The following is a 21,463-nucleotide window of genomic DNA, read 5'->3' as shown; positions in this document are numbered from 1 at the left end:
AAGGACATAAAAATATTTCTGAAAAATATCTCTTTTAACATGAGACCAACATTTTTTAACATTTTTCCTTTAACAACCTGTCGGAGTAGATTAAATGTTGAGTAATGATATAATAATAAGGAATGAAATCATTTCTTGTGTTTGTCACCAGTGTATAAAAAACAAAAAATATTCAAAACATTCATAACTTATTCCTAACAATGTCTTATGATTGACTCATTCGCAAATATAATTTTTACAACTGCATAATTTCAAAGCAGACAAAGTTTCGCGACCCCCCAGAGATCTCTGGCGCCCCCAGGGGGGGGCCGGACCCCAGGTTGGGAGACACTGGTGTAGATGAAACAGATTAAAATATGATCAATAAATCCTTCCAGCACGAATAAAGGTATCCATTAGCAAAACTAACAAGCTGGTATGGGGTTAAAGAAAAAACAAGGTCAGGACGGAAACCAAGCAGTTCCATCCTCTCCACTCCCAAATTCTGGAGGTAGTCTCTGATCAACTGCGCTCTTTGGGGGTGAGCGTTGTCATCTTGGAGTATAGAATTTCCACATGCTACTGAGGCCTCTGTTTGTTAAATGACGTTGCCAAATTGCCAATATGTCTCGTTTCTTCAGACTCCAACCATCCAATCCAATAAAAGACACCGGAATAGTAGAATAAGCTGTTTGACACTGGCACAAAGGATTTGGCAAGTTCTTCATGGGTGAAACCGGCATTCTCAATTCTGCTGCTCAACACAACCACAAATTAGTTTTCTTTACAAATTGGCACCAGTTAGAAGGCTTTCCAGCGGTATAAGATGTAATACCAAGAGGTTTTGTTAAGACAAAGAGGTCACTACCTAAACACACATTTTCCCCACTTTTTGTCCTTAGCATATATTCAAGATTCAAGGAGTTTTTATCGTCATTCCAGCACGTTAGACATGACCTGGAACAAAACTTGTTTCTCTGGTCCCAGAGCAAACCCCAATAAAAAAAAAAGAAATACATACAGGAAATAAAATAAATATTAAAGAAATAATAAATACTAAAAATATTATAAATACCAAAAATATTCAAAACAGCAACATGACACTGACATGACAGTAGTGATAATAAAGTGGCAGTTGTAGGGATGGGGGTGGTTAGCAGGAGCTAACGTATGTATATACTGTATACATACTGTATTACATTTCACATATATACGTGTGTGTCACCAAACAACACAATCTGAGACATCCCTTCCCTAATTATTTATAGCAGTAATAGTATGAAGAGATTTGTAAGATCTTTGAGAAGGCAAAATATCCCAAAATGCGTATTGTATCAACAGAAAAGTTGCAGAGGTTTAAAGGGGACCAGAAGAAAGCATGTGATAATGTGGTTCATCTAACTTCAGATTTGTGGATCAGTTATGATGAAACAGCTTATTTGAAAGTTTCCCCCAGTATTTTTGGGACGTATATTTTCCCCCTTCTATAGAACCTTATTTATCAAACATGGTTGAAATACAAAAGCATGAAAGCATTACTTTATTATAAAACTCCTCCCACTAAGAGCCATGTACAAACTTGACATAGTTGGTCTTGGCTTTACTATAAAAGCCCGGAACAAAGCAAAGGTTTTGATCTCCACATGATGATGGGTGCAAGTGTGATGTTATTAATGACACCATACAAGATCACCTATAGTACGAGATTTGTGAGGGAGCAAAATTCTTTTTTTTAAATCTATTTGTTTATTCATTTTTGATTGAGTGGGTGAGAGACTAAACTGAAAGTAAGATTGGACAGATCAGATTTTAAGGTTTGGCTGAGAGGGGCATCTGCCAATGTGCATATATGTTTATAGTCAACCAGAGGTGTCAAGTAACGAAGTACAAATACTTCGTTACCATACTTAAGTAGAAATTTTGGTTATCCATACTTCACTGGAGTAATTATTTTTCAGACGACTTTTTACTTTTACTCCTTACATTTTCACGCAATTATCTGTACTTTTTACTCCTTACATTTTAAAAACAGCCTCGTTACTCTATTTCATTTCATTTCATTCATCGCCTTTAAAAAAAAACTATCCAGTTAAATTGCTCCATCTGGATAGAGTGAATTTGGTTGTGGTTGTGGCACAGATGTTCTTGTCCAGTTTTGTTTTTACATCCGTTCACTCAGATTCCTGCAACTAAACTTGGATGTACATTCCAATAAAGGTTAGGATAAATGATAACATGCCTCTGAAGTTTGACTTTTTGCACCATTACAATACTTATAGGCAACTAGTCATCATATCTCCTGCTCTCTGAAACACATGTTAATGCTCAATAGTAAACATATATGGTTCTTTAATATATTTGCATTATACTAAGATGCATTCATTTTCAATGGCTTTTGTCCTTAATGGCTTTTTCCCCCCTTACATTACTTTTACTTTTATACTTTAAGTAGTTTTGAAACCAGTACTTTTATACTTTTACTTGTGTAAAAAACTTGAGTTGATACTTCAACTTCTACAGGAGTATTTTTAAACTCTAGTATCTATACTTCTACCTGAGTAATGAATGTGAATACTTTTGACACATCTGTAGTCAACCCTTAAATAAAAGTGACATTCTCCAACTGATAGAATGAAATCATCTAAAGTGCACTCTTTTAACAGCATATTTGGCTCAGTGCTGAATTGCACTAGTCTCGACTGTCAAAATTAATGTTATATTTCTCTCTGTATATCGGTCTGATCAGTCGGACTAGATAGAACTTCAGCCACGTCAAAGTCGAAGGGTCATTTTTGTCTCCTCTCGGCACCTGTAGTCGTGTAGTTCAGGTTATTGTTTTGTTTCCAGGACATTTGCTACCAGGCCAAGAACCTGCTACAAGGTTTGTTATTTGTATCTAAATGTTATTATATCTCCAGCACCAACACCTATGACGGGTTGTCTATAGTTAGGTCTATGGGTGTTTCTAGTTTTACTCTACTTGTGAAGAGCGCAGTTGAAAGGAGAAGTTAACCGTGGTGGCGAACTGACATTAAAAGGTGATTTTCCTAACATAACCTCATCAGACTTTGAATTATGTTACACAATGTCTAAATAGGGGCATATTATTTCATATAAACAAGGAAGACTAATTTCCCTCCGGGTTTAGATATGAGCAACAAGGAAAGCTAACGTTGCAGAGGCCGGCTGGATGCTAGCAGCTTTTCTGTTATTTATGGTTGTGATGAGTAAAATAAACTAAATACTGCTTCACGTTCGAGTTTATACATGTCTAACGCCAAAGAAGGCTAGAAACAAGCAACTGGGAGCAACACAATTGACTGGGAGCGTGTAAAGTACAGGCTGCAGGGTGGGGCTCTGTTAGCTGATGGTCAGCAGGTGTAACAACAGATTTTGCGACCCGTGGAATCCTGTGACCTGTGCAGGATTTCCTGCTGCTGAACATACTTTCTTTTTTTTTTCTTGCATACTGTTTATTAACATAAACTTGTATAGCCGTTTCTAAACGTATTTATATTATTCACAATATAGGATATTCACAATATCCTATCACTAAGACTGATTCTGTAGCTTTTTTATTAAATTTTTTTTATTTAACCTTTATTTAACCAGGTAGCCTAGTAGCCCATTGAGATCAAGGATCTCTTTCACAAGGGTGACCTGGCCAGGAAGGCAGCAGCGAACGTCAAAAGGTTAAAAGATAGTGTTGTAGCCATTTCTTCATTTCTTATTCTTAGTTTAGAAAAAAGTTTAGTTCAGGATGTTTATGAAGTTGATCTGTTACTTTGAATTATCTTGGCTTGGTAATTAGGTTATGTTAAACTGTACCTGAGTTTATTTTATTTATTTATTTAATATTTATTTATATTTATTTATTTAATAATAATAATTGTTGGATGGGTGGGGCCGGGCCCGGGACACACCCCTCAATATTGGGACCGGTGTGTTGTGTGGGTGTGGGTGAGTCAGTCAGGCGGAAATGTCAGACAGGGGGCAGCTGTGGTTAAATGCCAATTTTGACCATTTCACGCTGTTTTAGTTACTTTTCTAAATAGTTTTCGTTTCGTTGTATTTTTCCCTAATTGTGGAGCCGCATTGATTTATGTTGGTAAGCCCTTTTTTTGGAAATAAATATTTAAAAAAGGAAAAAGTCGCAACAAGTGGAGTGTGTAAAATCACCACGGTTTTGCTTCCCGTCAATGGCATCGTGTTCCTCTGATGCCAGGATAGAATACAAAACAATAACAGAGGAACAAAGTAGCAATAAAATGATAAAACCACGTCTTATAAAGTGCAGATGCATAGGAGGTCACAGACAGTTAACAGTAGGTAACCACATCAATCATATAAAGTGCAGATGTTGAGGAAGACATAACTACCATCAGGTTTAGAGACACTGTCCAATGCTTTCACGCTCTAGGTCCTTCAAGATCGAACCAAAGTCATTGAAGGATATCAGGTCTGTCAGTTTAAAGTCTTTCTGAAAGGAGTTCCAAGCAAAGGGGGCAGCAAATTTAAAAGCTCTTTTTCCCAGCTCAGTGCGAACACGCGGAATAATGAAGTGCAAAGCATCATGTGAGCGCAGGCCATAATGGCTTTGCCTTCTATGGAGATATGTACATAGGTAAACAGGGCCTAAAATACCTAAAATAAGATGTTTAATTTTTGCCATGTGAGTTGTGAGACTTGCATCAAACCTAACGTTTCTGATATCAGCTATTATATACCCAAAGCTGCGACCTTAACTGGAATATATACATTTTAATAGGTAATTTTTTTCCTGATAACTGTGACAGTGTGCGAAGACTGTGAATCTGTGATTTTGCGTGACATTTAGACATCTCTTTGGCCTTGTAAATATGATTAAGTTTCTCTCCAAATTGGTCCCATTAATGATGGTCACAGTCATGAAAAGATGCTTTACCTGCTTGTGTTGTGTACGTACTCACTACATATTCACTACTATAATATATTCTATGTATAGTTCAAACATATAACAAGATAAGATAAGATAAGATATTCCTTTATTAGTCCCACAGCGGGGAAATTCGCAGTGTACAGCAGCAAAGGGGATAGTGCAAAAACAAGAGGCATCAATAGAAATAGAAATAATAATAATAATAATACAATAACAATAACAGAGTATGACACACTATAAACAGTACTGATATATATTATAATAATAATAATAATAATAAAAAATACTGGTATACAAATAAGATAACAGACAGATATTTACATTATTTTCCAGTATGTACAGTACATTTATTGTCAGGTTGTTATGTATGTTTGTGGTCTACTGCGAGCAGTGCTGGTTGTGTAGTCTCACAGCTGCAGGGAGGAAGGACCTTCTGTAGCGCTCCTTCACACATTTAGGGTGAAGGAGCCTGTCGCTGAATGAGCTCTCCAGCACTCTGATGGTGTCCTTCATGGGGTGGGAGTCCTTCTCCATCATGGATGACGGCTAAATAATTTGAAGTGAAGACAAACCGGTATGTGTTGTTTTGAATACAGCTGTGGCATCATGTCCGAGAAAAGTGAGCTGAAAGCAGAGCTTGAAAGGAAGAAGCAACGCTTGGCACAAATAAGAGAGGAGAAAAGAAGAAAGGAGGAAGAGCGTAAGAAGGTAAATTTATGTTATGGACTAATTAATTATAAAGGGTGAAACTTAATCTATTTAACCTATTATAAGCTAACCAGTGAATGGTGTAACAATCCTTATTTTATGCGTTGCATGCAGTTCCTCTTTCCTACTCATATTTTTTGTAACTTATTACAGTCCAGATACTGTGACGAATCAGTCATGCGAACCCCTTTCCTATTGGTTAAATTTGGGAATACAAGTATGGGGGAAAAAAAGTTTTAAATGTATTTTTTGGGGGGCCTATATTGAAAGTACATTCACAGAAAATTGGATCAGAAAGAAGGGAAGAACATGCAACAAGCGGGCTTAAGATATGAATTGAACTTTTTTTAAATTATTATTATTATTTTTATTTTTTTCAAGCATACTTCCAAAATCTTTCTGAAAATGATGTTGGTCTACATAAAATGTGGCTCTTTGGTTCAGAAGCATTGAATTAGATAAAGTTTTGGTTTCCTTCTTTTTTTTTTAAATGAATTATTCTTCTGTAATACTAACTAGTATCACTAATTTTCATTCTCATCTCGCTGTATTTTCCATTTTCTATGACACTTGCAAAGTTCCTCCAATCAATGCAAATTAGTCATGTAATTGGTAATTAATTTGTTTGCATACGCAAGTTATTTGAAAACTTGTAGCAAAAGTTGAATTTTGTATACATTATCCAGAGGTTCTGAATTGATTACAGATACCTAAGGATTGCATTAATGTGGTACGTGTTGGTATTTTGTAGGTGGACCAGCAACTGAAAGAAGCTGCAGCTCAGCAGAATGACTCTGACCTGGAGAAGAAAAGACGTGAAGCTGAGGCTCTTCTTCAGAGTGTGGGCATAACCTCAGATGTTTCAGCGGGTATGTTTTGTTTGTGGGTGAAGTGAACGTATCTAACAATTGTAATATCTACTTTTACATTTTATAACATCTCTAGACAACATTTATGTCCAAGAGTTTTTCTCATATGTGTGCGAAAGTGCGTCCTGATTATTTCCAAGGTTTTTATATATCAGGAGATTTAAAAAAAGGACCTGTTCCTTAGTCTTAACATGAGGTAAATCCGTATGTGAACATTTTACATATTTCACCATGTCACTATTTATTTAACCAAAATGTAGAATGTGTTTTTGGAAAACTGGGTATACTGTTACTGCTTTCAAATGAAATAAGATATTGGATATAGTAATACCTAATTTGTTGCTTATTAAATGTACTTGATTAGTTGATCATCTTTAGCTAGATGTGACCATCTCCCTTAAGGCAAAAGGTCTGGGAGTTTGCTGGTCTGGAGTATCCAGCTGTGTGTAAATACAAAGTGGAAAGACATAATAAATGATCCTAGAAAAGTTTTTCTTTCTGCCCATTAATCTAGGGTGAATTATAAGACCATTTCCAGAAAACCTGGTATTAATCTCTGCACAATAAGAAAGTTCACAGTTGTGGGGGCAAGCTCACCCGACTGAGCTATAATCAGAGGAAGTGGAAAAACCACCTACAGTAAGAGCTAACCCTCAGACTGTACAGGTATCAGTAAGGGTGTATGCACTAGCAATCATTTGTCCAACTGTCAGGCCTGTTGTAGGACCTGAACAGAGCTGTGCACAAACAAATTCCTTCAAACATCAATGAAAAGAAGCAGCATTGTCAAGAAGCGTGGACAAACAAATTCTTCCACAATGATATGAGGGGCTGATGACGTCCTACAAAAAAATAATTATTTCCAATTATTGATGACTACGGTTGTTATACAGTTCGGTTGAAGCATGGAGCGTCTTCCATTTTCACAGATTGCTTTTCCATTCTGAATTAGTTTTTATTGAATAAATAATGTCATGTTAAATGTTAAGTTTTTTGTTTAAAAGATAATCCACAGATTTAAAAAAAAAATGTTTTTGAATGACTGATTTACTGTTGGGAGTTGCAAACTTTTCAGTCATCACATTAGAACAGTTATTTGTTTGACTTTGTGTCTCAGGTGTGTGTTCACATTAATTGATGCTTATTGTCACCTTTAACCTAATCATAAATCAGCCCTGGCATCCCTCCTCCAGTATCTGCAGTGTTACGTTGTAGACATAAGACATATCGGGCTGAATGATAACGTCACAGTGTGAAAAGCACAGAAAAAGTTAATTCCTATTTGCTTCGTTATGTAGTTCGGATTAATTTTTTTTTTTAAATTTATTATATCTGCCCTCAAAATCCTGATCAGAGCAATGAAACACAGTTCAATCATCTTCATTTATAGTTCAGTTCAACATAATCCTCAGTTTAAAAAAACCACAACTTTTAATTAGTTCTGGCATTTTTAATTTATTCCTATTTGCCTTAAAGATGGATTAAGTTAGACATTTGTATAGTTGCTTTACTTTTACTCTACTTTTCTTTCATCACTTATTGATCGGTGGAAATGACAAAGAAGACAATTATGGGCCCTGTTTGTATCTGATGGGCATATCTTAAAGGTATTGTGACATCATTTTTAAAATGCTTTTAACACTATTAAAAGTCTTGGCCAACATCCCTCAAATGTGTCTAAAAGAGTGTAACAAGAAAAACTTCACTCTTAGTACTCTTTTCCTGGCTTTTTATTACAGTGTTTTTTTGCGCCGTGAAAAATGCTTCCTTTCCCCCCTTTCCTGTCAATCATTGCTCCGCTCCTCCTCCAAACCTCCTCCTCCTCCAGCCATACGCTCACAGCGGCGTCGGAGCGACAGGCGAAGCATGCACGGAAGAGCAGCAGGGAGAACCACAGCAAACAATCATAAAAATAAAGGCATGCAAGCAGCACTGTCCCCTTATCTTAAGTCCAGTCAGTGGCCGCGGGTCTTCTTAGCAGTTTTCCTCCGGTGATTAGAACAAAAGACGCTCTAAACAGCTCCTTGTTAAGCCTCATTTATGGTTCCGCGTTAAATCGACGCAGAGCCTACGCCGTAGGGTTCAGCGTATGGTGCGCGTCGTAGCGTAACCCTACGCCGTAGGCTCTGCGTCGGTGTAACGCGGAACCATAAATCAGCCTTTATGGTGCGCTGGAGAGGAGCGGAGGCAGGGAGCTGGGTGGAGGGGGCGGTGATTTAGCGGGCCGTTACGTAACGGCCCGCCACCAAACCACATGCGCCGTTTTTGCATAGTTATGCGGAAAATCCCAGAAAGCACACAATACACTGAATGTTAAAAGTTCGTTGTTTTTTGGGTGTAATTGATGTCAAGACACCCAACAAAACACAAAAAATCAAGAAAAATTTGTTTTTCATGTCACAATCCCTTTAACTTGTTCAAATTCAGTAAGGAGCCAAAGCAACACAAATGCAACAGTGTCATCTTGTGTAGTAAACATTGTACAATATGTGTTAAAAAAAAAAAAAAATTCAAATTGAACAGCGAGTATTAAGAGACAATAATTATGTTTAAGTTTTGTTCCTTAGAGCCCTTTGTGAAAGTAGCTTTACATATATGAGTCTAAATTTCGATAGACTTGGCAAAAATGTATTTTATGGAGTGAGGAGGAAGCATTGATTTAAAGATGAATACATGAATGAATTACACAAGTGTTAAATGTTCTGTAATGATGTGGTCAGTGAGTCCAGCCAGACCTCAGTTTCTCAGAGCACCGTTACATCTTTACCAGCAGGTGGCAGAAGAGATCCATAACAAGATTCCGTGGCAAAGCAGATACAATTTGAGCAGAAATTATTTCTTAAAGCTACTTTTAGTAATTTTTAAATTATTATTTTTATGTATGATATACTTTTTTGATAGTATTTAATTAAGACAAAATTGATGTAATTGTGTTTTGAAAGCCTGCTTCACAGTACAGTTACAGCTTGCCAGAGTGTACATTTTCCAAGTAAAAATGCCAGATTGTGCATTTGACTTACTTTGCTACAAATGTCAAGATTTCATTCATATTACAACATTCACTCTTAACATTTCATCTGTGGTGTGTAAATAGACTCTGATGGATTTATGATGTAGTGTTGTGAACGGCTTTAGCATTTTCGCATGGTAACATATGATTATTGTCTGTTTCCCGTGTAGTCCCTCCTCCCACGTCTCCTACTGCCAAATCAGCAGGGACGCCAAGTGAGGCAGGGAGCCAGGACTCTGATGGAGCTGTGGGACCCAGGTATACACAAACACTTGTACAAACCCCCAGGGAAACGTTTGGGCCACGATACTGTACTTTTAAAGCTGTTCAAGCATGTCAAGTCAGGAAGACAGTTCTTCCTGAAGCAGAATAGATATATTAAAAAAAAATCGCTTTACTGATTTATTACAGTATATTTCTCTCCTTTTAACACACATTTACCAGAAAGAAACAGTCTCCTTTTTTTTGTCACAAATTAACTCATAGTTTTGTCGTGCAGCAAAAAAACAACCAAAAAACCCCCCAAAATGATCAAATGCCTCAAGAAGCTTGTGTGTTTTGTCTGCATGTGCTTTTTACTGCTTTCAACCTTTTAAACAAAGGTTATGAATGCCTGTAAAGCTTGCATTTGAGTTGAAGTATTTTACGTCTTATAGAGTTGCAGTGACTGATGATCCGATTCATGCCAACTGCATACATGTTTATTTCATTTATGTGCCACTGAATTAAAATGGTCCTAAATTAACAATAAAACAGCAGGCTGCTGTGATGCCTGGGGGACTTCTTAACCCCTAATTAGAGCCCCTTCTCTAGACTGAAATTCAAGCTCCCCCAGCATCCCATCAGGCCCAGTGAGCTGTTCCCCCTACGTGTTGACTCATTTCCCTCACCAGCATGGCCATTTCCTACACACATGGAGGTCATGTTTTCTCCCCGAGGGTTCTTCTCCCCTCCCCTCTCTCTCTCTGGCAACACAACACTCACAGAGCCTTTGGAGTGACGCAGTCCGGGCCGCAGCAGCCCCACAGGCTGCACGCTACAACCGTGTCATCCCACTCAGGGGGTCTGTGTGTGTTTATGCATTTAAAGCAGACACATTCCTCCACCTCTGGGTTTTGTGTTGGCAAATTAAAGCTTCAGTGAAATGACGTAAATTAAAAAAAAAAATGTTTTTTCAAATGTTGGTTCTGATAATGGCGTAAATTTAATTGATATGTGACCTAAGAGCCAGTCTGCATGTTGTGTGCTATAATGCTAACTGTATTCCTTCTCCTTATTTTTGCTTGCTGTCTCTCTGTCACTAATGCTGCCTCGTTGCTGTAACACTAATCAGGACTCTGCACTGGGACTCTGACCCGTCCACCCTTCAACTTCACTCTGATTCTGAGCTGGGGTACTGGACACTCTCTTCTCTCCTTTCCTGGTCATTTTCCCTTCTCTCAATCTATGGCATGATTACTTTGTCTATCAGAGCCATTGCTCAGATAATGCAGTCCAGGAAAGTAGTGAAGCTGTGCATGCCCAAGTGGTCAGCTTTAACCTTTTTTTTTTTTTTTTAAAGTAATTTATAAAGTTATTCAAACTAATCAGAAATCTTCTCAATTCCATGAAAGACTCATTTATTTACTTTTGATCAGCTTAACAGCCCGTCTGCAGCAGGTAAGAATGGTTTAAAAAGAAAAAAAAAAAAGCCTAGAATAGTAATTAATATTTTGGCTTGTTGAAGTAATTCCTGTCTTGTGGTGCTGTTGTGCAAAGTTTGAGTTGTTGTGTGTTTTTAGGCGTGTAACTCCCAAATTGGGAATGGCCAAAGTCACTCAAGTGGACTTTCCACCACGAGAAACTGTGTCCTACTCAAAGGAGACCCAGACACCTGCCTCGACGCAGTTGAAAAAAGGTAACGCACTTCCCCAAAATGTTTTTGTAAACTGAAATTTGTGGTTTTAATTTGTCGCTTCACTTACTTCTCGGGAAGTGTTCATAGCAGAGGAGGTAAAAACGCAGGCTCCTTTGAGAACAGAAGGAACCGGAAGTAAATGACAAGCTGAGATGAAAGAGAGAGAAAAGTGAGGCCCAGGAAACGTAAGAAGTCAGAGCTGAGATTAAATTCAGGCGAGCTCTGCAACCCTGAACCTCACAACCAACTCTGCTTTGATATAATTAACAAGCAGGATGAGAAAACCAGTGACAGGAAAGAGAAAAGCGATTGGAACGGAAGATATGAAGCACAGTGCAGTTGACTGCCTAGTGCCTCTGAAGCGTGTCGATATGTATGTAATTGCTGGAGTGAAGTTTTCATGTGGTTGGACAACGAGAATATTTGGATTTGTACTGAAATCCACATGTTGAGCACATGTTGCGTAAAATATGCATTATTTCAGGTTGTGCTCATTGTTTTTGGTTGATTTTTGCAGTGACAGATGGTGAATAATGCGCTCGACTGAAATCTTGATTAGGATTTTTGTTTTGAATCTCCACCTTTTTGTCTTGTGTTTTAGCTCTTTTCCCTTTTTTGTATCATTTCACATGTTTTTAAGTCTCTTTGAAAGTGTGCTTAGGAAAATGTCCAGCTATAGTGTAAGTAAGTAATTATTTGTGTGATTTTTGTGGAAAACTACATCATGAACAAATGAAGGATGAAGAGCAGCTTTTTATTGATCTTGTTCTGTTTTTTTAAACTCTTGTCTGTGTTAGGCATAGTAATATGATCCTAAGCATTTTTTTTTTGCTAGCTGTTCAACATGACACCCCCCCCACCTCTTCTTTGCCACAATGTTATCATTTCATCAACTCATTTGCTTCCTTGTCTTTGCCCCATTTACCCCACACTTAAAGGATGCATAAAAACACACTCTGTGACGTTCTGCATTCTCACGCCGTCGCTTCTGGCTCTCAAGTGAGACAGAATTCCTTTCCCAGTTTGCTCTATTGGCTACATTTCGCGATGCGTGGGGTGATGTCAGACCTGCTTTCTGATTGAGAGATTTATCGTGCAGACTCTCAAGGTCAGCAGGCGGTGGCGTTACAAGGAGCAGCTACCGTGCCCCGGCTGCTGCCTGTTGAAGGTTCCTACTGTGGTAGCGAGATATCTCAGAAAAAGAGTGGAAGATTTAAGATCACATGCTCTATTTGAACAACAAAAGGCCACTGAGTAGTCAAGGAGGATGCTTCATGTTTTATACAATTTCTAGGTGGTGAGTACTACAAGCTGTACTGAATGTTCTCAGTGTGCCCTGAAATCTTGTTGTTCAAAAATATAACTTAAGCGAGATTATCTGAATATATATATAAATATATATATATTTATATATCCATTGCACAGAACTATTTGAGAAACATCTGATCTTGGGTGCCAAAAGCCCAGACAGTCACAGGCATAAAGAACGGTTTTCAGTGACAGCTGAGCTGGCGACAGATGACATGACCCCCTCAGAGCTCTGATCTCAACATCACCGACTTCTTAAGCGGTGAAAACAAGACAGCGCTTAATTTAACCAAAGCACATCGACAAGTTCTCTGAGATTTTTGGAGCTAATGACCTGCATTTTGGAGAACTGGGCTCTTGCAGAGGAAAAGCCTACAAACATTGTTCTAATTAAAACTTTTTTTTTTCTTTAACCACATCTTAAACTTCATTGATGAAGGAAAGAACTGGTCACTGCATCATTTCTGAATAATTATCACCTTATTTTAACTGGCTAAACCTTATAAGATACTGGAGATTGCTCCCTCCATCTGTTGGCAGTTTGAAACGAAATGTTGTCTTAAGCCCCTAAATTGGTGAATGTACCACTGTTAAAGTCTTCCACAACTGCACTATTAGTTATATACTGCATCAGTATGCACTTTTCAATCAGAGGCTGTAATTAATAAGTAAGATATTGTTGGAAGTTGGGTTAGTGCTGATGGCAGCGGTGGGGCCGTGCTGCTCGATGGAGTAGAGCATTTTCAAAACGGCTCATCAGGAACACAAGTATGTCGAACAGTTTAGTAGATCTAATATTTAATTGAATGTGATTGTTTTAATCACTCTGAATTCAGAAACAGGTCAAAACTTTTAATCATAAAAGGCCTTAATGGCCTTCTTGTTTCAAGTGCTACTTGTGACTGTGGTCAGCTTTTATGCACTTGATGATCAGCACCATTCAATTACTGTTGTATCATCAGTCATGCAGTGATGCTGATCATTTCAAGGAGGACATTTGCCACATCCTTTTTGTTTTTGTTTTTTTATCCCCAAAAAATTTTCCTCAAAGTATGATTTCATTATTTGTAGCTTTTTGATTTGATACATGGAAGGATTTTTGAGTCTTTACTTTTTTTTTGTATAAACTGCTACTACATGTGACCTCATGCAAGTCGCTCTCTTTCAGGAGATTACACACAATGGTGCACATTTATGTTTGCATGAGCAGAGTTTTGTTTTTCAGCGTGTTCATTACCGGCCTTCATGCGGCAGACAAAACCCCTTTGCACACGCTGAAGTAAAAGCCAGCGTCTGTCTCGTCATACAAAGTTGAAAACACCTGCAACAGTGAGGAAAGGTCGTTTTATATGTGTTCATTATTGGCCACATGCCATGTTTGCATTAATATATTGTCCGTTGACTTGGAGTTGAGGCTTCTTTCCCTACCTCCCTCCTGTCTCCCCCACCCCAAAAAAAGCTTTTATTTCTTAAGTGGTACAAAGCCATAATTGGGCCTGCTTTTCAGAGGAGGTGTCAGTGTATGGGAAATCGGTGATCTGGGTGAATTCAGTTAAATGCAACCCACCCACCCTTGCTGCTTCCCCCCGGCACATCCCCAGTGGGGTCACCAGGATCACTAGCTTTTCTCCAAATGGCCATTTTAGCTGGCAGGTGCATTATACCCTTTATTTTCAGATTGTCTGTCCGCTCCTAATGCCTGGCAGGTTGATTGCTCTGGCTGCCTCGCCAGGGAAAGGGCTGACGAGCACGACCAGGACTAGCTGAAAGACAGTGATTACTGTTTTCCTATAAGCCTGATTGAGGCCCTTGAAAGGAAAGATTTTAACCTTCTCCTGATGGTTGCAGAGTATGGTTGTACATTGAAATGGCTTGTGTCATCAACCTAGTTCTGTAAACTCGTCAGAGGACCCTGCTCCCTTAAACCTCTGCCTGAGAAGGAGAATAAATCACTTTATGGACAAAGTAACAGATGACATTATCATTTAGATTATCCCGGTAGGAAGGAAATTCTGGCGTGTGGTGCCTTAATCTTAGATGAGCTTTAAAGCTAATACCGTGATAACTAAGTGAGTCCTTCCCCTTTCCACATAAATCAGTTTTGTACCTTTTTTTTTTTTTATTTTACATTCAACATGTAGGCTAAATACCATCTCTGGAAGACGTGTTTGGGTGTGCATGTTCATTTTCTTTGAGGTGAAACCGGTGTGCAGTTTGCCAGCTGGTGTGGCCTGTATTTTGTTGTACATTCTCTGAGGTTGAATAGGAGCTGCAGGACCTCCTGCTAGGATGATAATTGCACAGGCTTGCCGTTCAGGGGGAGGCTTGTCTCGGAGCAGCCAGGCGGAAAACCTCTGTGCCATCCCCATGCCACCTTTGAAGAGCAAAAGACAATCCCAGCATCACCATCTGCTTTTGCACCATGCCGTCATCTGGCCAGTCCAATGGGATGGGCTCGGGCAGCTGCTCCACACCCTCTGCCCCGTGGCCTAGAAGGGGGCAAGCTGCTGCTGGGACACAGAGGCGACTGCTACACTGACAGCTCGACTCTCTATTCAGTGGCTGGAGTCTCATTAACAGTCAGGAAAGAGAGGGGTCCCTATGAGAACTACACACCCGCTGCGCTGTGTCCCTTTAATACAAATGACAAACTTCCCGCTTTAGAGGAGCAGGTTCTTTTTGAAAGGCGACATAGTGCTGACAAACCAAACAAATGCAAGGCAGAGATACAAAATCGTTCTATTACCCTGCCAGTAATCACTGGGTGGAGCTTTTATTGAAAGAAGAAAATAAAGAAGGTAGAAAATGAAGCAGTAAAGCGGAGTAAAACAATTTGTTACTATTCATCATTTGTGTTTCAGACGAAAATGTGCAGTCATAAACACAACCAGAGATGTAGTTGATACATGGCTTAGTGCGTACCCTGCTGGTTTAATAAAGTTCACTTTTTAATCAACAGAGGACGAAGAAGAGGAAGAAATCACTCCAGCTCAACCAGTAGTCGAAGTTCAATCTGAGAAAGAGGACCAGAAGGAGGAGGAGGAAGGTACCTCTCTACCAGTGATGATAATTGAGATGCTTTACAGAAATTGAGCCACTTAAAATCTTGTATGAATATTTTTGTTACTTATATAACAGTTGTTACCGAGTAAAGATTGTTGTTTTGTTTGTTTGTTTGTTTGTTTGTTTCTCTGTTAAGCACCTCCCCATGAACTGACAGAGGAGGAGAAACTCCAGATCTTGCATTCTGAAGATTTTACAGATTTCTTTGATCATAGCACTCGCATCATTGAGCGAGCTCTGTCCGAACACGTGGACCTGTTCTTTGACTACAGCGGCCGTGACCTCGAGGACAAGGAGGGGTAATAATTGGTCCACTTGTGTTCTTAAAACATTTCATTGTTTGTTTGTTTGTTTGTTTTAAAATATACTTTTTCTTTTCTTTTTTTTTTGTGATTTGTTGTGCTGTCGCCACCCCCCCCAGGGAAATTCAGGCTGGAGCAAAGCTCTCACTTAACAGGCAGTTCATGGATGAGCGCTGGTCCAAACATCGTGTTGTCACCTGCCTAGACTGGTCTCCACAGGTCATTCTTCTTCCTAAATTCCTCCATAAAACTAATGTTTCAACAGAGTTCACAAAGCTTTGTTAAATGTTTCACCCAAGCTGTTTTGTTAAAATAGAACTAGTACAAGGTTTTTAACGGGCCTCTGAAACCCTCAGATGGTCATCATGCTTTATGATTACATTACTTGAGTTTGACAGCAGTTTCAGCCAAAACTCCCTCAGGAAAAGTAAGTTTTGTCCCGCACAAATTGTCACTTAGTTGTAGGCCGTAATGATTTGTTTCCTCTAGTGTCTAAGGTCATTTAATTCCTGATTATACAACAACGTTTGACAGTGATTGAACACACCAACTCTTTGTTCACTGTATTTGTCGCTCAGAGCGACACTGACACCTTTTGTAATCTAAGATTATTTATGTGCAGGGTGCAGAAAAAAGACTGAAGTCCTTGATGTGAATACATATATATATATATATATATATATATATATATATATATATATATATATATTATATTATACATGTATGTGTATATACAGTACAGACCAAATGTTTGGACACACCCTCTCATTCAAACAAATGGGGAAGTGTGTCCATACTTTTGGTTCGTAGTGTGTGTGTATGTATAAATATGTATATGTGTATATATATATATATATATATATATATATATATATATATATATATATATATATATATATATATATATATATATATATATATATATATATATATGTATATAGATGTGTATGTGTGTGTGTGTACAGTACAGATGAAAAGTTTGGACACACTTCCCCATTTGTTTGAATGAGAAGGTGTGTCCAAACTTTTGGCCTGTACTGTGTGTGTATATATATATATATATATATATATATATATATATATGGGTCAATGACAAATAAGGCTTCCAAAAAGGTATTTTTAAAAAGTCTGTTCAAAATGGATGTAATGTATATTTTTGAGTCTGGAACAATGTATTTAAACAAGTCTCATTTCTTAAATAACATTTCAAAGTGTTTAAATTCATTTTTTGAATGTATTTTTAACTTCACTGCCCAAAAAATGTCAGGTGGCGCAACCAAATATTTGTAAAAATATATGTATTTTCCTACTATTTATTTTAAGTGAAATCTTTGGCAAGCATCCGTTAGAGTGTCTACAAATCCCAACACATTATTGTTTTGTGGTTGTGTTTTGTATCTACAATATTTTAAGATTATTCGTTCCAGTGGCCAGGTATTTAGTATCTTTAGCTTCCAATTTTACATTTAAAGACAGAATAATAATTATACAAATATACAAATGAATGCATTTAATACAATAGCTATTCACATCATAGTTATCAACCATTTGTTCACTTTAACGTATTATTTATTGGCTTAAATGAATATTTTATGTGGTCGCACCACCTGACATCAGTTGTGCCACCTGACTACATTAGTAATGACAAGAAATATGCTGAATAATTCTTTTAAAGATTTTAATTCTTTTATAGATAAATGTTGATGTCTATGTGAAAGCGTGATCTGACCGGTTATTTTCATCTGTCAAATCATCCTACCTGCCAATATCTAAGTGGAAGCGTGATTTGAAGTTTTTTTTTTTCTTCCGCCGAAGCGTCGTACACATAAATCTATGTGGAAGCACATTCTGACTTCCTGCTGTTAAATCGTATATTTGCATGAAAAAGCCTTTGAAAAAAAAGAAACTGAGATAAAAGAAACGGAGATGGTACGGTAGTATTTTCTGTCGAGGTAGGACACCTCGGCAGAACACCGCTCGACACGTCTCATTCATCCTGACGCAGCAGAAACAGACTGCAGGAAGCCGCTTCGCATGCTCAGCAAGCTCATTTATATGCAAATACAGTCATCAAGTAGTTTGCATTGACCATTTATGATATGAAGTGGGCGTATAGAGGGTGGGGTATGAGGCGAATTCACGTGTGCAACCTTCCAGCTGGACTGTGATTTATAAAGAGAACATTGCGTGCAGGTGTGCGTGCACACGGTTTTATAAATCAGGATTTTTTTGTCCGTACGCCATTTTCAGCTTTTCAGCGCACGTACACTTTTAGTATGAATCCTACGCACTCTTTTATAAATGAGGCCCCTGCACTCTTTGGCTTGGTGCAACCAGTTGTAGTGGTGTTTGGATACCGTAGTTTATCGAGCTTCTGATTGAAATTCAAAATTTCCTCCATAGCCCTTTTCCTTTAGCACAGGGGTGTCCAAAGTCGGTCCTCGAGGGCCGCAATCCTGCATGTTTTAGTTGTTTTCCTGCATAAACACACCTGATTCTAATTAACGGTCGTCACCACATTGTCATCAAGGTCTGGATAGTTCTGTTGATGACCAAGCTCCTTGTATCACGGTTTGATAAAAAAAAAAGGGACGCATCTAAAACACGCAGGACTGCGGCCTTCGAGGACCCACTTTGGACACCCCTGCTTTAGCATCTAAAATTGTTAAAAATTATAATCATGAAAAGTGTACAAAATCTTTAACTTAAAACTAATAAACATTTTAGAAATGTAATAGATCATTTTAAGCTTTAAATAACATTATTTATTTAATATTGTGACATTCCTTGCAGTTGCGCCACCTGACTTAATGGTTGCGCCACCTGACTTTCACAACTAATTTTAAATTTAACAGGCTTCTACTTGGACACCTGTATTAGCTTTACCTTAGCTATCAAGTTCATACATATCATTTTTAAATACAATAAAGAGTTTTATGATAAAATCACATTTTCCTAGTTTTACATTGGTTGTACCACCTGACATGGAAAGTGTACCAGCCTACCTACGAGTTAAAAGTAGCTATTTTTATCAATATTTGAGCAAGATCTACAAACCTTTTTACTCTGCCATAAAAGTCACTGGGGGTCCTCTGGCTGATGCACCAACCTGTTCACTGTTATTACCTCTTAACTTCACAATAAAAGTCCCATGTTTACGGTTGTGCCACCCTGACATTTTAAGAACATAAATTGCTGGACAAAAGTTTTTCAATTATATCAACAGCTTTAAAACTATTTATATTTGTAAAATTTGGTTAATTTGAAAGGTTTCAAACATAAAATAATGCCATAGTATTTCATCTTGAATTTCTTATCATTAAAAGGCCATTTTTAATAGTTTTCTTAGTCTATTCATTTGCACGGACGGTTGCACCGCCTGACATTTTGGGGGTTTGAGATGCCAAAACGTAAAATAATATATATTATTTGAATGTACCTAAACGGTATTCAAACTAAATAGGTTTTATAGAATAAAGTGATATATGTCATAAATTGATTACAATTATTTTAAAAGGAAATAATGCACCCGGACACAAAAATATGCACGTCATGTCATTGACCCATATATATATATATATGACTGTAGTCACTTCAAATCTGCTATTGATGTGTTAAATTATGTTTTAAATTATGTAAAAGGATAACTTATGGAGGATTTTTGAAGAGTAGACTGGCTCAGATGTCCCAAAAATCTTGAGAGAGTGAGGGTTACTCATGCTTGCAGGCTTGCAGCCTGAGCGTAATGTCTGGGTCCCCATGATAGTCATGGTGTCTGTTTTTTTTTCTTTTAAAACCAGTATCCTGAGCTCCTGGTTGCCTCATACAACAACAATGAGGAGGCTCCGCACGAACCGGACGGGGTGGCATTAGTGTGGAACATGAAGTACAAGAAATCTACACCAGAATACGTCTTCCACTGTCAGGTACCAGAATTAACATTAGCTTTTCTCTTGAATCCCCTTCCTTTTTTTTTTTTTTCATATTGCAACCCCCCCCCACCGTCTCTAAACATGCCCAGAATGCTGCCAAACATCCCCTATGCTCGCCTCCTTGCTGTCTCCTCTGCTCCAGCACCCTTCTTTGACTTCATTCACATCGTGAGTTCACCATGTTGGCATTCACCTCCGCCACATCTGTCCACAAACACGTGTTCGTGAGGCGCCGGAGAAGACCTGTGGCGCAGGAGCTGAATGGAATCCGAGCACTGCGGCAGGATTAAGTGTGTGGGGCAGGGCTGGTTATCATGTGCATCTAAACAAGGGCCTTGTGTTCAGACAAGCTAGCTGGGAGACCAATGAGCTTCATCGCTCTGCTCAGCTTTATTATAATGCTTGCCCCGAGGCTCCTTCACCAAGACAAGTTGAGTAGAACCACATGTCGTTGCCTTCGGAGCGGATGTAGCGGTACTTTTGCTGCTCAGATGAATAAAACTGAACAGAGGAGTGAATGCAGTTTTGTTTGCGCCCTCCAAGTTGGCTCGAAAGGCAAATTTCCCTATGTGTCACAACTTTCATCAACTAAGTTCTTTAGAAAAAATGTTTATGGTGATAGGTGAAGTAGTCGCAATGCAATAATGTATACAAATCTTGCTCGCCAGCCTCTGTGTTTGCTTGCTCACACTTTCAGACCGAGGCTGAAGTAACGAAAGATGTGTTTGGTTGTGTTCTGGGAACAAGTGGCAGTAAAGGGACAGGTCTTTAACTCTGAAATGAACCCGGGGAAGAAAACTGCAACTGAAGTGTATTTTTGTTTCCCCTTCTTCTGGTCATTAGCCATTTCAGGTGCTTCTGCTGTAAAACAATAGTATTTTTAGTCATTTATCCATTAAGAGATTTGATTTGTAACTAATTACATTTAGCAAATGTAATAAAAGTCCTTATTCTGCAGATTAAAGTAGAGCCAAAACATTAAAACCACCTGGCTGTCGGATGAGGGGGCTGGAACTGTGATGTGTCAGACATGCTCTGGTGCAACTGGGGGAATTTTCTTTTTTCTTTTTTTTTTCCTGTCATGCAGGAGTCTGGAGACCAGGTCAATACTTTGGGGTCTTGCTACTTGCATTGTTCCTAATATTTTTTTTAAGTCCCTGTTAGCATTATTGCAGAAATCACATTTCATTAAAAGGACAAAGTGTTTGTGAGCTGGTTGTTTAGGTTTAGTTTAGCTTGACTAGTTGTATAAGGAAGTTCTGGATGAAGTGAAATTTAATACTGAATAAAAACCCAGCTCATTTCAAGTAAAATATTTGAATTTGGAAGAATAATTGTTTAGATGACATTTTACTCTAATCCTTTGCAGCAACACAAACTTGCAGTCGTGTCAAACCAGTGCACTTTGGCGTGTTGCAGAAGGGATTCAGGAGGCACTTTTGAAAAAGCCTGTCATCAAGTCAGCATGGTTCATCAG

At 38.3% G+C, this 21,463-nt stretch overlaps 1 protein-coding gene across 4 annotated transcripts in view; it reads left to right on the top strand.

Moving 5' to 3' along the window:
- Positions 1–2,782: 2,782 nt before the first annotated feature.
- LOC133445944 (dynein, cytoplasmic 1, intermediate chain 2a-like) overlaps positions 2,783–21,463 on the top strand; it is a 26,614-nt gene continuing 7,933 nt past the window's right edge. Inside the window, exons 1-10 of one of the 4 annotated variants that reach the window (XM_061723527.1) lie at positions 2,783–2,860; positions 5,494–5,605; positions 6,357–6,474; positions 9,655–9,742; positions 10,818–10,877; positions 11,266–11,381; positions 15,649–15,735; positions 15,889–16,051; positions 16,174–16,273; positions 19,855–19,980. In XM_061723527.1, coding sequence (XP_061579511.1) covers positions 5,504–5,605; positions 6,357–6,474; positions 9,655–9,742; positions 10,818–10,877; positions 11,266–11,381; positions 15,649–15,735; positions 15,889–16,051; positions 16,174–16,273; positions 19,855–19,980 — 960 coding nt within the window. In that variant the 5' untranslated portion in view covers positions 2,783–2,860; positions 5,494–5,503. Of the gene's footprint in view, positions 2,861–2,917; positions 3,018–3,639; positions 3,672–5,493; positions 5,606–6,356; positions 6,475–9,654; positions 9,743–10,817; positions 10,878–11,265; positions 11,382–15,648; positions 15,736–15,888; positions 16,052–16,173; positions 16,274–19,854; positions 19,981–21,463 lie in introns of those variants that run through there. The other 3 variants (XM_061723528.1, XM_061723529.1, XM_061723530.1) reach the window with 3 other exon arrangements.

The sequence above is a fragment of the Cololabis saira genome, chromosome 6 (genome assembly GCF_033807715.1).
Source record: "Cololabis saira isolate AMF1-May2022 chromosome 6, fColSai1.1, whole genome shotgun sequence".
In the NCBI taxonomy this organism is placed as follows: Eukaryota; Metazoa; Chordata; class Actinopteri; order Beloniformes; family Belonidae; genus Cololabis; species Cololabis saira.
This window is presented reverse-complemented; position numbering and strand designations above follow the sequence as displayed.